The sequence below is a fragment of the Prorops nasuta genome, unplaced genomic scaffold, assembly GCF_024137725.1.
Source record: "Prorops nasuta isolate Cenicafe-Biocafe unplaced genomic scaffold, Cenicafe_Pnas_1.2 PNAS00008, whole genome shotgun sequence".
Taxonomy (NCBI): Eukaryota; Metazoa; Arthropoda; class Insecta; order Hymenoptera; family Bethylidae; genus Prorops; species Prorops nasuta.
Genome location: NW_027116805.1, coordinates 7,942,747 through 7,957,251, shown reverse-complemented (window position 1 = coordinate 7,957,251; position 14,505 = coordinate 7,942,747). Strand labels below are relative to the sequence as shown.

Genomic DNA, 14,505 nt, shown 5'->3' with positions numbered 1-14,505 from the left:
GACAACGTGCTCGTGGAGAAAAAGTGGTCGTCGACGAGGTTTCGCAGTCACTCGTCTTTTCACTCGAATAATCGTGCGCTGTACTTTCGATAAACCAGTCGACGACTATATCATATAGCTGTAAAAATATTGCAGCTAAACGAGCGAGATAAAAGTTGGTAAAATCGAAATGGAATTTTCTGTTATGCAGGATAGGAAGTTGTAATGTAAAATAATTGTTATATTTATAGAATGGTACATCGAGGAACAATTGTTGCCATGGATTCGTGGCAGCACTCGATATTAATGATGGATTTATTAGAATGAACGAGTGATATAAAAATCTAGCAAATGACTACACGATTAGGACAAAAGTTGGTAAATCGAGGAGGAATTTTCTGTTATGTAGAATAGGAAGTTATAATGTTAAGTAATTGTTATATTTATAGAATAATGCAGGAGGAACAAATTTGTGGCAGCACTCAACATTTAATGATGGATTTATTAGAACGGACGAACGATGTAAAAATCTAGCAAATAACTATACACGATTAGGATAAAAGTTCATAAATTCGAAAACGAATTTTCTGTTATGTAGAATATAGGAAGTTATGACGTAATGCAATTGTTACATTTATACAGTGTACGAGGAGTAAGAGACTCGCCATGATTTTGTGGCAAAGGACTCAACATTAATGATGGATTTATTGCAACGAGCGATTCGACCACGTGGGTGAAGAGTTCTGACATAATTGATTAAAGTAACGAGACAAGGAGGATAATTGGCGTATATAGAACCGTAGGAATAAGCGGAATTGTGAAATGGGAGTAATAGGAAGCGGTGCAAGGGCAATAAATATAGATCGTAAGAAATTTTCTTGAGGAGAGTGCGCTAGGCAAGAAAGTGGTTATTACTACTGATTATCGGGAGGAGGAATACGGCCGGAGGACATTGTTCCGTAGCCTCGGGTAAGGAAATCGTTGCACGGCCGTTTTTACTTTCCATCGATAGTCGATACGCGCTCGTTATGGTCTCCCGATTTAACGTGTACGCGCGTTAGCACGCGAGAAAGCTCGAGGGACAAAGTAGAAAAATTAGGATCGTCCAACGATTCCGCGAAACGGTTTGCTCCTCGATCGCCATTTTCCTCGTTCGCCATAACCGATTCTCTCGAAATTACCAGGAATCGTCCGAAATCGTTGGGAATCGCTCGCGCTTCTACCCAAACCCATTGTTCATAGTCAGATAGAAAGGCTAACGAAGGATGCATCAATAATGCGAAAATTGTAATCGACCGATCCCCAGACTCTGCACTAATTTATTTTTTATCACGAGAAATTCCGTAAGGGTAGAAAAATATAGGAATGCGAATAAACGAGAGGGGATAAAGTATTTTGAGTTTGATGGATAGATTGATTTTCTCGGCTGAAACTGGATTCCACGTTCCACGAAGGTCCCAGAGACTAGTTCTGCCCTAGTATATTTGCTGGGAGAGACCACCCAATCAAAGAACATCGCGCTAATTAGAGAGATCGCTACCCGTTAATTTGATTAGCGACCATCTAAGGAAGCTGGGCTTGTTATGCTTTCCAAATCGGCTAATCGCGTTAACGGATTATCGAATGCCACGCGATAAAATGTTTTCAATCCTAATATAATATTCTTTCTAAAGGGACCTTTTTTACCATTGCCAATAATATTTCAACTTTTTTTTATCAATATTATCCATTTTAATTATTTTCATGAATGTACTATATAAAAATACAAATTACTCAGTGTGGATTAGAACTTTTAATATTACAATAATATTGTCAGATATTGATTGCCTTCTACTTCGCGTAGCGTTCCTTTCTGTTACTTATAGGATTCCATTGGAAATAACTGATCAGGATTTAGACACCATACGAGGACTCCAGAGACACCACTAATATCGGTGTACAAACGAAAGTGCAAAAGAGATGGGAGAAAGGAGAAAGAATTGACCTTTTCTCTGAGAAATCACCCGCGACTGAATATTCAACAAGCATCAGCTTCGCTCTCCGATCTTTCGATTATCATTGTGCAAAATTTATAGCTTTCGATCGGTAGTTGATTCAGAGTAGACTCGTTCATCTTCCACGCACAAATATTGCTCTTCAAAAAATTACGTCCAACCAGTAAGACGATCCTCCCCTCTCCTTTCTCTCTCTCTCTCTCTCTCTCTCTCTCTTCAGCATCAGTATCTCCACCTTTCGGAACGGACAACGATGCTGGATAATGAAAACTCGACACAAGGCCCGCGACATCGATGCACAAAACCAGTTTAGTTTCTTCCAGGAAGATCTGTGAAGGATGAAGAAGAAAAAAGATGGTTAAATGAGTATAAAGAAACAAAAATTGTGCACATACGATGATTGACTCAGCCTTTCCACTGGCCTTTAGCTAGGCTACTTTCTCCAACTGTCGAATCCCACTGGCAACCGGCTAATTAACTACCTCCAGGCTAGAATTAGTCTCTGCAACATCTAACCAAACGCCGTATCCAGTTATCTATTATATATATATATATATATATATATATATATATATATGTAAACCTTCCACACTGGAGGTGGCAAAGAATAACTCGTACATCAGAAATGCAGAGATAAATATTGATTTATTTCCGAAATATAAACAATCTTTCTTCCTTGGCCAGGTTGTTCCGGAAATCCTTGAGAAATGTCAATCCCAACACTATTCCTATCATCCCTGTCGATAGCAATTAAGCGATTAGCCTTCCGTGGCGAGATTATCCCGCTCCCGATCTCTTCCACACGTAATTGGCCCGTGGCATTGCGCAATTTTTCCTCATTAACCGACACACACGGTTTACCGAGGCAAATTGATAAGCCAGGTAGATGTTAAAGCTTTGCAAAGTAGTCGCCAAGTTCTCGATTGAGACTTTGCGATTAATCGTTGTGGAGTCGATAATGGCGTATAATTGCGATATCGTGCAGATTTCTGGCGGAAAAATGTGAAAAGTTGATTACACGTTTTGCTCCTCGGGACTCGAGTTTGGCTGAGAAAATCGTTCGTGTCGAGTTTCATTTGGTATTCTCCGGTAGGTGTCTTCGTTAAGTTTGCTTCTTCGACATACGAAATTGTGTCTGGCGCGCCTTACGTTTCAAAATGAACTTTTACGGTCCACGCCAATCCGTTACTTCGCGAACGTGTCTTTAATGAGTCGCTGTCTGCGTCCGTTGAGAATAATAATTATGAAATTGTTAGCCCTCTCGTTTCACGCTCGCTGGTTCTACATTCTGTTAACCGCGACCACTTCGATATATATATATATATACAGATTTTTTACAGCTACACTTTATTATCATTTCCATTGTTTACATTGGTCTATTTATTATAGGAATTACAGCTCGCCTTATCATGCAAATCAACCTCACCGTCCAATAATTTCAAGTTAAGAGAATCTTTCGAGCCAGTTGGCAGTGAATAACAGTCGCAAACCTCGTGATTTTTGTGGAACGCGTTATATACATGTAAAAAGTGTATACATTTGGCGCGGAGAAAGGTGAAAAGGCGAGGATACGGCGTTTGCAGAGTTTTTATTCCTGTTTTTTTCAAGATTAACGATAATAATCGTAATAACGGTCGTAGGAAAAAGAAACTACCCCTGTTTAGCGACGAATTTTTTTATTCTCGCGCAAAGCCAAACCACAATCGTCGGCTTCCGCCTTTTAACAGTGCAATAAACCACGAGGAGCTCGAGGAAACGGCGAATTTTCTCCTGAAACGCTCGCTCTTCTCCTCCTTTTCCAAATTTTTTTATTCCCTACATTCGAACGTTAATATTGCGTAAGTTTATCGCTCGCTGGTATAAAGTTTCGCAAAATGTAACAACCCTTGATGATCTTCCTTGTTTTTATTGTTGCGCAATACGAAAATTCCAAGTAACGCGTTGTAAACAAAACAAAATTTGCTCGTGAGACTATAACTAACTCTCTTGATTCAGACGGCTGCATTTTTTATCGCGGGATCACTTTCGATATATCCCGTCGATCGGCGGATATTGGAATGGAAGCCGAGTGAACGTGCAACGTATTCCACATTCGTTATTTTCTTACCACGGCAGGTTGCACATTGTTACGAGCGACTTTTTGTCCTCCTTTCATTTATTCAAAACGAGCTACGCGACACTATCATATGTACTACTGTATATGTATATGACAAAAATTGATATTTTTAAAAAGAGGCTTCTAAAGATTAAAAAAGAAAAATTGTTCATTGAAATCAAGTCTTTCTCTTTTTCAAAATTTTATTTTATGTTTATTGACTGTTGTCTGTAAAATCACTACCTTTACTACTGGTGGATACATAAAACACTTCCGGCCGCATAGGGTTAACTATCCTTATCTCAAATAAATTAACCTTGATTTGAATCAAACCACATTCTTATTCTTCAATTATTTAAAAATTAAATAAATTTTTGCATCGAGAATATTCGAGGCATGATTTATTCGAATAAAATCATTTCAAGCGACGGTCGCTGTTGGATCGATAAATGTTCGAGCCTGTCTCGAAAAATCCACTGGGAAGGATGATAAATCCAGAAATATGATAATCGCGTAACTTACTTTTACTACTTGGCGACAGGCTCTGCAGGGTCTCCCAATAATTCTCCACCTTTCGCGAAGTGGAAAAATATCGATTCGAATCTAGAAATTCGAGTTAGAATGCCATAAACAAAAAAAACTATCTAATTTTTCGTTTGGCAGCGATAAAAAGTATTTAATAGGTATGTATATACGTCTATAAATAATAATATGCAGACGCGAGTTTGCGTCTATATAGGTGACTCGTGCGTCGATTGCTAATCGATTCCGCGTAATGAATTCATGAAGGAAAATCACGGGAAGCGAGCAGACGGTTGGTTAATAAATTCAGAGTGTTCATGGGCCACGAACGAATTCGTAAGATCGCTCGTATTTGACGTATACTATATGATTGCTGACTACCGATGCCCCGTACACGTGTTGATTGTCAAACACGGACTAACGGCCCTCTTCCGTGTTTGCCCTCACTGATTTCACGCCGTCAAACAGACGATACAAACACACACACACACACACACCACGCCATATTTTCTCCTTCTGTTTGAACTGTCGACTCGTCGCCTCATTACGGTCCCGGCACACAACTTTCTTAGCCCGAAAACTAACGGGCAAAATTCTATCCAAATCGTCATTCTTTGATCGTTGATTCTTCCGCAAAGACTCCTTTAATCCTAATATATCTTGATGTATCAACATTCCCCACAGCCTCGTCTCGTCCAATAACGAGTAATTGTTCAAGCGTGTCGATCGATCGATTCCATCGACTTTACAAATCGTATAAACTATTCTGAGAAATTTGTTAATTTCACTGGGAAACAAAACAAGTTGTCGTGGTGACACTGACAATGTAGAGTTGAGATAACTTTTGAAGTTTTATCAGCTGGAGGACCTGTAGAAGGGGCTGTCGTATTTTTTTTTTTTTTTTTTTTTTGTAAATCTATTGAAATGCACTTAAATGCATAGAAGAGTATTTTGTTTATACGGAGGGAATTGTTGGTCATAAATAAATTGACGGACGCGTATGCAGGAGTGAACGTTAAGGACGCTAAATGGTCTTCATCCTTGCACTTTTTGTCTTTTTCATTTATTCGATAAATTGCTTATTTTTTTATGCATACATTATATCTGAGGAAGAAGAGTCGAAACGAGTTTTTTTGTAAAAGTTTATTTTGTTATGCGAATACACTGTAAATTTATAAGTTTTTCCATAAAGCAACGTGTTAAAGGTGACATTTCTTAAGTTTATTTCTCCTGTGATTTTGTTTTTGACCTTGAAAAATTCAAAGAATATCTTTGTAAAATTTGAACAAGATTTATATATTTATTAAAAGTGGACGGAGTCTACTTTTAATATACATAATGAAATTTCTTTCGTGGAAATAGAATCTTTTTACTAAATTGTACGGTGAAGCGAGAGAAAATACATAAATAAAAACAAAACCAACCAAAGAATAGGTTGGACTTGGACCAGCGTGGAAGTTCTGAGAAGAATGCTCGAGGGAGGAGAGAGGGAAGGAAGCCTAAACCGAATGATTTCTTACAGTTCAGGGGATAATGGAGTAAGCGAATAGTCCCTCGTGCTCTAAAATCTAACGATTTTACTATTAACAGACGAATCTGTACGAAAAGACAAACATCTTACAAACCAAGATAACGTTTCGATGTTATTACCAATTCCAACATTCTTTGTAATGTTCCAAAGAAAAACTGTAAGCCTTGACATCGTTACGACCAAAATTTTATCGAGCAAAAAAGAAGAACCTATGACTAAACCATCAAATACGATAAGAGACTTTACCGCTAATTTGCATGTATGTTTGATAAATATTTGTGCTGGCTAATTTAAAAATGCATTTATTTTTAAAACGTAGTCGTAAAGAAGAATATAGCAGCTTATTTATGCACCTTGTACAAGGTAATACGTATACAGTATTGCTTCGTGTTTTTGTTATTTGCACACGTGCGATACGTAATCTTATATTTTTCTTGTTATTCACTGTTTAATAGAGAATATTGGATAATATTGTCGTGAATAAACCGGTCCATTTTTAAGGGGATTTATTTGGAAAGGAATGGAAATAATTTCACTGTTTGTTTTATGGAGTATCTGGTTAGACTGGACCCCAGAATACATTGATGTTATTTAAATTCATGAAAAGAATACTTATGTACTATAGTAGGTATACTATAAAAAAGCTAAACTATGATCGACCTTGATTGTGTCTTAGCAGAAGGTGCGACAAAAGAGATAAACGGCTTTACCGAGGCTTATGTCGTATAATAGTAGCAATCAACAGTTAAAAAATCTTTCAATTCATTTTATTAGCCTGGAATCAATGATACTGAGCTTTCGCCAATAGATTTTCAGATTTCCAAGCGATAATAATCAATAAATCTTAATCAGTCACACAAACACTTTCCAAAAATTACCAATAACAGCTTCCCGACTCCAAACTAATGTAATAATTGCACCATCCGTGGGTGACTTTGCATTCTTCTTAATATAGAGTTTACCGGCAATTTTTCTGTACACGTGTGCTTACATTTAAAAGCAGTCATTTCACCGCTGAATGGTAGGTTTGCTACTATAAACGAGAAACTGTAGTGATTGCTGCGTCAAAAAGTTCGCAGCGAATAATCGTCGAAAAAGCTGTTGTTATAATGTCACAAGTGCATTTTGCCCCTACCTTGGAGTATCCTAAGTTGTCATGGCAATAAACACCGGATGATTATCACCTAAAGTCTCGATCGATCGGACCTGCAAGTGTCACAGTTTTGAACGAGCGAAAGCACTTTTTGCCACGCAGCAAGATTATTATTTGAGTGGTCCCGGGCCAAATTTCATTCTTCGTGCGAAAGTATCGTGGAAAAACTCGGCGATGAATGACGGGAAGCGTGAATTTTACGATGAAAAGATCAAATTTCGCGGCGAGCCGAGAAATCGACACGTGCGGCTTGAAAATCCGCGGCAAACAACACTTGAGAAGTGTCGAACGACGACTGACCGGCGAGTAACGGCTTTCGCGAGGGCTTCGGGTGTTTCCGCGAGGAGTCGTCAGCTTTCGCCACTCGCTCGTCCCCCTCCGAGCGCGCTCGACTTTTTTCGGCCCCTCTCGGTCTAGCAATGGGAACGACGAGCACGGATGAATGAAACCAGAATCAGAAATTAGCTCGATTTTAAAGCCACCAGAAAAAATGCACCAAATTTTCAGCTCCTTCCTTAACTTTCTTCTTCCTCCCCGTACGATTAATATCCATGTGCCATATTCGCGTATATAACGGTCGCTCGAATTCTCCACTTTTTCCACTCGAAAATCTCATCTCGCTACGGTTACCAAATAATTTCCTATTATAAATGTAACCGCTGTTTTCGACTGCTTATTGCACCAAATCCTGCCGGCCAGAATTTCCACCACAAAAACGGATCTAAATTATTAAGTTTTTACAATGCTCCTGCTCCATCCATTACGTAATAAATCATTGCCCTAAGCTGGATTAGTAAAAATGATTTAAGGCGTGGTAGAAAATTGTATCACACGATAAAGCACGCCTTTGTTTTATTTATAGGAGGAAGTTTGTTACGTTATATTCTTATCCGGACTTAATTCCCCATAATTCATACACGATCAGGCTCGCCATTTAAAAACCAATGGCTGATATATCTAGCCATGCATAGAATGGTAGGGCACACAAGCAAAGGTGTGTTCTCAATGGCAAGGTAGGAAAGCACGTGTTACACGTTGCACCGATACCAATCGGAACCGAAGCAACAAAATAATTTATCGATCCCACACAATCCTAATTATCATAAATATACTCCAACGCTTTAGTTATTTCTTATTTTTTCGCTCCTACACTTAATTCTCTGAAAAAAAAAACAAAAATAAGAAATTAATTCGTCCACGCACAACATATTCAGCAATTTTACCGTAAAACGGTTACACGCAATAATTTTCCACGCGTCAAACGCGATTATTGATGCAAAGTGATCGATAGAATTCCACAAGAGCGTTCTCACACTTGGTTAATTAGAGCGATCATTAGCGAAACATTCATTATCGTCGTACTTTCACCGTTGAAACGTGTTTGACGAGATTGGACGATTTTTTGTCCATCGTCGTGAAAATCGACTTCCTCGTGGAAATGGAAAACCCGTCGGACAGCGATCGGTAAGAGGACGATTCGTCGTCGTGTGAAATGGATTTTCTGTTTCGGCCGTTATGCGTGACGCCGGTTTGCGTATACGATTGTGTTCCTCCACGATCATCTACGTCCGATTCACCGCTTGACGGACTTCAAGCTTGAAAGTTTGATCCTTCCACTCGATACCAAAGAACCTCCGGACTTTTCCAATCCAACACACCGTCAATCGACATTTTTTCTTCGCACACTTCTCCGTGGCGAATCAGACATTCATTAAACCCGACAAAGTAGCGATTATCGCGATCGACGATGAAACAGAATTACGCTGAGCTTATAAACCGCAGCTGCGATATAAACACGCGTACGCAATTATCCCAAGTATAACGGAGAGGGAATGAAATCTTCGGTGGAAAGTCGATAATAGGAATTTTATTGGAACAACGCTCCGAGTCCGCTATTGAAAGAAAGTTTGTTTATCGAATAACGTTAAGTATGTAAATACTCGGAATATCACGAATCTGAATATACTGTGCTTTTGTAAGAGTTATTACCGAGAAATTGGCGAGTCTCGAAAACTGAGAATTCAAGAAACTGTTGTGTACGGCTTTGTTGGGGTTTGATCCGTTTCAGTGTAAACATAACCTATAGAATTCCGGGAACTGGGATAATGGAACGCCTGGAAACAACGAATCGTTGAAGATTAGAAAAAAGTTTATATAGAAGAGTGTGGTTTGTGTAAAGCAACGCAGAGATGCTCTCCTTTTCTAACCTATTAGGCTAACCTCCTCGTTACAATCTCGAAACTGGATACCCAAACAATCTCCATCGATCGAGATTAATTCCCCTTCCACTTTCTCTCGTTCCGCACCAGACATTCCAAACTAGCCAGTATGTTGCATATATTCGAGATTAAATCGGACACGAAGAGGCATTGATGAACCATTTATGATTAGCGCGCAGCATTCTGCAGATTATTGACATGAATTTACAGTAAATATTTGACGTCCCCCATCAACGTCCAGGCTAATTGTTTCGCGTCTAGTATATCCTCGTCCAATTAACCCAATTCAATCGGCTCAAAATCTTCCACTTATTTATTTCTGTTCGACTTAATTACAATCGGAATTTCCTATCTCTCGCTAATGAAATCGGCATAATAATTGGTATATCCGATGAGGGGAAAAATGTGAATGATGCTGAGGTGGAATTTCGAGCGAGAGTCCGAATCCGGTAAATAGCTGAGAAAGCCGTGACTGGTTCGTAGAAATAAATTGCTCGGGTAATTTAAAACGAGGATGCAAAGTATACATCGTATGGTTTGGAGGGAGGGGGGGGGGGGGGCTCCTGCCTGCTATATCTAAGGCGAATGGTAATGGGGAGGGAGTACGCTCGTTTCAAGGTCAAACTTCAGGATACTTGGTCAAGGTACGGGCGTAAATCAAAAATTAATACGCGCGAGTTCCAGAGGAGAGACTTCCTGGCAATCAATATCTTTCACGCGAGTCCAAGGGCCGATGATAATAAGCCGGAGAAACGTTTAATATTCATATTCATTGTGAATTTATTTTGACAAGCCCGTCAAAACTTTTCAAATGCGCCACGCGCGACCCACTAATGGCGGGAATTATCATGCCACGGTTATTAAATAGAATTATTAGCGAAAATCAAAATGTCACGCTGTGTTTTGACCAAACGTTACATAAAAGCTGGGGTAATTAAATTCCACCGATGGAACATAAAATATTGATATAACGTCTTGCTTTCACAAGCGGGAAAGGGAGGAAAATAGAGCGTGGTTGAGAAATGGGGATTTTCTAGTAACAAAAAAAAAACAGGATAATTCTGGAGGAAGACGCATCGAACGAGTTTCCGGGGCAGGTAATACGGTACGTAGGAAGCCGTGGATGCTTATTTACGCGATTGGCCATTTTTGTTAAACACTTAATTATCGTCCTGTCAGCCTCGTCACAGTCTAATAACGATCGATCTTGATTCGCTGCCCACGGATGACGTTTTCCTATCTCCGATCGTTTCTCTGCCGCCAATTTCTCTTACGTCACTTTTGGAACACACCCGATTCCAATCGTGAGCCGCGATTGGCCAACGGCGTCTCGAGAATTATTGCTGCGCGCACGGAGAATTAGATTTTTTAAGATGGCGCTTGCCGCCTGCCCAACCGCTGCACTTAACCTACACAGTGGGCTTAGATCTCTTCGTCCAATCCGCGGGAAAGACGTCAAATACATTTCTGCTATTTTGCCGACTTACCTTAAACCTATCATTTGGAGTAAATTTTCAAGTAATTCTTCTGATACAAACTTCCATGTTGGAACCTGATTTTTGGTATCTCAAACTTGTTAAGACGCTGGAGCTGCTTAGAACGATCTGTAATTCTATACACTTGTTGGAAAAGTAGTCACGCTTTTGTAAGGTTAGCCTGCTATTATTAGTGTTCGATTGCGAGGGAATTCGTTACAACCCTCTGTGAATATATGCAACTTTCAAGTCACATACTATACGTTGGTATTTTGTTAAAGAACATATTTCTACGCTGCTGCTTATACAGCTTGTTACATAATATTTTTTTAGCTACCTACAACATCTTCGGTAAGTTATCAGTCACCTTAATCTGACATGTCAAAGTATAAATGAAAGGTGCAGGCAAAACACAAGGATACTCCAAATTGATTTATTTGTTAAAAGCAAAGTTCAATCGTGTATTTGAATTTATTATAAGTTTTATTAATGGCACTGTATTTTTATTTTTTCGAAACATTGAAAAAAATAATAGTCTGAGTATACAGTATGACATTTCCGGTTTCCATGACCTGTATCGTTCAAATGCTTTTGCAAACTATCTTCGCATAAAGGAGATTGAACTTAAAATATAGCTTCAAATAAAAATTGTTCTTCAACTGTGTGCAGGAATTTCAATATGCAAGGACCAGGTTGAAAAATCTGTAATTCTGTTCGTTGGAGAAATATGTTCATTTCAAATTGCTCCTTCATGTCAAACAAAAATCTCTAATTCTTCCGAGTAATCTGACATACCCTCAACCGGCTTGATAAGTCCCATTATCAAATTCCACGAATGGCCTACACTGAAAATTTCTCATCCATGATGTACTCACCGAGGAAACCTCAAATAATTGCATAATTTAAATCCCATCTCTGACACCGCTCAATCACAGCTCCGAATTGCAACTCAAATTTTCACTGACACATCTGACTTTTCCGAAACAAGCAAATGATATTTCCTTTATTAGGAAAGTGCGCGAAATTAAAAAAAAAACGTCAATAAACTACATATTAGTACTACCACTTATCATAAAACGGAGTGGAGTTTATTCGAGTTAAAGGAAGGCTCGTAGAGTACTGAGGGTTGCATCGTAAGGTCACGCATGGTACCATACGACCGTTGAAAACGGTCACGTGCCAAAACACCGGGTGGAACACCCGGCTGGCCAGCTTCAAGGTACTCTAGACATAAACAGACACTCCCATTGGTTGCTCGTGCCCCTTAGCCATCCCCCACTTTTCTCAGGAGCTCGAGAAAAACGGTAACCGTCATTCAGGTACTTTATCCATTTATTCTGTTTTATGCTGCTTGGCGGAACTTCACACATCTGTTGCCAGGCAGGTGAGGGATATTTCTACATACGTATTGATCATAATACGTAATACATGCATGCGGATAATTATATTGCAATTCCAACAAATAATCATAACAAAAAGAGATTCACTGTTACCAAAGATGCTCATTAAACTAGCCTATTTTATGAATTACAGCTTACAAATGATCTCGTTAAATTTTTCTTCTAAATAATATAATGAAAAACTAGGTTAATGTTCATTATAAATTTCTGTCGTACTAAAGACATTCGTGGTGTGTTTAAAACACTTGTCGGTGTTTATTCGAGCTGTTTTACTATTAAATAAAAAATTTAAAAATAATCGATGTGGACTGATAAGAAAAAGTATTCATTGATTCAATTTTATCGATCTAGCGTCATGAATTAAACGACTGGTCTACTTTACTCTCGTTTGGTGAAGTAGCGCCATCTCCCGGCCATCATCTCAATTAACTCGAACGCTCGTTCGATAAGTTGTGCTCTGTTATATCCAGCGTTCTACTTATTTTCTAAAATAATTTTAATCTGTCTCTAATTAAATGCAAGGATTGGTTAGATAAGTATGATGAGTTTTCACGTCATAGAATGTTTCATTAGTAGTGGTGTTGTTACCTTTTTCTTTTCGCAAGAACTACACCTACGGGTAATGGAGCTTCGTGTGTAATTTGTAAAAATTACGCGCGCAATTAAGCGTTGATCCAAGGGTTCATAAAGGTGCATTAAATATGGGGTCAGGGGGGAGGGGGGATATTTTTCAGCCGCTAATACCGACGGATGAGGCGCCGAAGCTGGCGCAACACACGAGAAGAGCAACGCAACTACAATCTGTAAAAATTTGCAGGATTGTGCAGGAGTTTAGAAAGCATACATCCGCGCAAGATTGGCACTTCCGAAACCTGGTGGCAACCCCTTTTTAAATTTCCTCATCGAAGGTTAAAACGTACATTGGAAAAGAAAATCCGATAATTCCAGGAAAAACTCAACGAGTAATTGCATGGACTGCTAAATTAAAGGTAATTATCTTTCTAAATTAATTAAATCTTAAACTAATTTTTCTTATTAATTTCAGAACTTGTTCGTGGAATTTTATGCAGACATCAGATTCTTTTATGAATATTCTTTTAATTCGACAACTTCCTCGACAGTTGCAAAGCATCTTTGCTCGAAACTTCCATCACCGGAAACGCATGCTGGTCGCGGCTGGAATAACCGAACGATTGGAAATTACGTTCGTGCCTAGGATATCTTACCAACGCCATCTTGAAAAATTCTTAACTAATGGGCGAGGCTGTTGGTCGGTGCCAAAACGTTCGCAGAATTTAGATCCACTTCACGCGATTTACATTTCAATTCTCTTTTCCATGGACGCATTCAATACCAGTTCATAAATTCATAACTGACCTGTTTTCTTTCAGAAATAACTTCAGAGTTAAAGGTTGAAATTTATCTTCATCTTAAAACAAATGTCATTATTCATAACACGACTTTCTGTAATTACTGGAGTTATTTCTGCTGGCGAGTTCTTTTGCCAGAACAATTCACCTGGTTTGTCCAATTTAGAGTTTAATCTAGCTCATTAAATTTAATTTGAGATATTTGCACAGCAACAGGAAATCGTTTCGAGTAATTAGTTCTTTCTCAGGAAGAAATATAATGCGAAACGGTACACCTGATATTTTGGAGTGTCCGAATTAATTGTGACTTTATTTTAAGAATACAAAGTAAGATGCTGGATTTAAATCACTGAAGCTTCTGGGTTTTTCACATGCGATTCTTTAAAGGCTGCTCTCGTGGGATCACTACTAGGGCACTCGAGGAATACCTTTCAAAGGACTCGAAATGTTATCTACGTACAAATTGTGTGAGAACAGCGCCATTCCCAGGCGCGAAGCTTTCCAGTGACATCCACCGGCCCGTAATTAATTGTTATTACAAATAATCAGAGCTCGTCGTCTTTACGCAACCTTGCACTTGTCTTTTTACAATTACCTCATTCAAAAACAAGTGCAGGATTGTTCACCTTTATTACAGCATAAATATTGTAATTCGCACAACCTAAAATTTGTTTTGTATTTTACAATTAGTTGTATAATAATGCCAAGCGTAATTTCACAAGATTGTAGATCGATATGATAACAGTGGCAAAAAGTTTGTAACAGTA

At 38.8% G+C, this 14,505-nt stretch overlaps 1 protein-coding gene across 4 annotated transcripts in view; it reads right to left on the bottom strand.

Annotated features, from left to right (window-relative positions):
* Window positions 1-14,505, bottom strand: part of LOC136775275 (myb-like protein X) — a 63,835-nt gene that overhangs the window by 44,060 nt on the left and 5,270 nt on the right. Inside the window, exon 1 of one of the 4 annotated variants that reach the window (XM_066729903.1) lies at window positions 11,844-12,069. The exons of 2 other annotated variants lie outside the window; for them this stretch is intronic. In XM_066729903.1, the coding sequence (XP_066586000.1) occupies window positions 11,844-11,881 (38 nt within the window). In that variant the 5' untranslated portion in view covers window positions 11,882-12,069. Of the gene's footprint in view, window positions 1-7,256; window positions 7,555-11,843; window positions 12,070-14,505 lie in introns of those variants that run through there. One more of the 4 variants, XM_066729904.1, reaches the window with a different exon arrangement.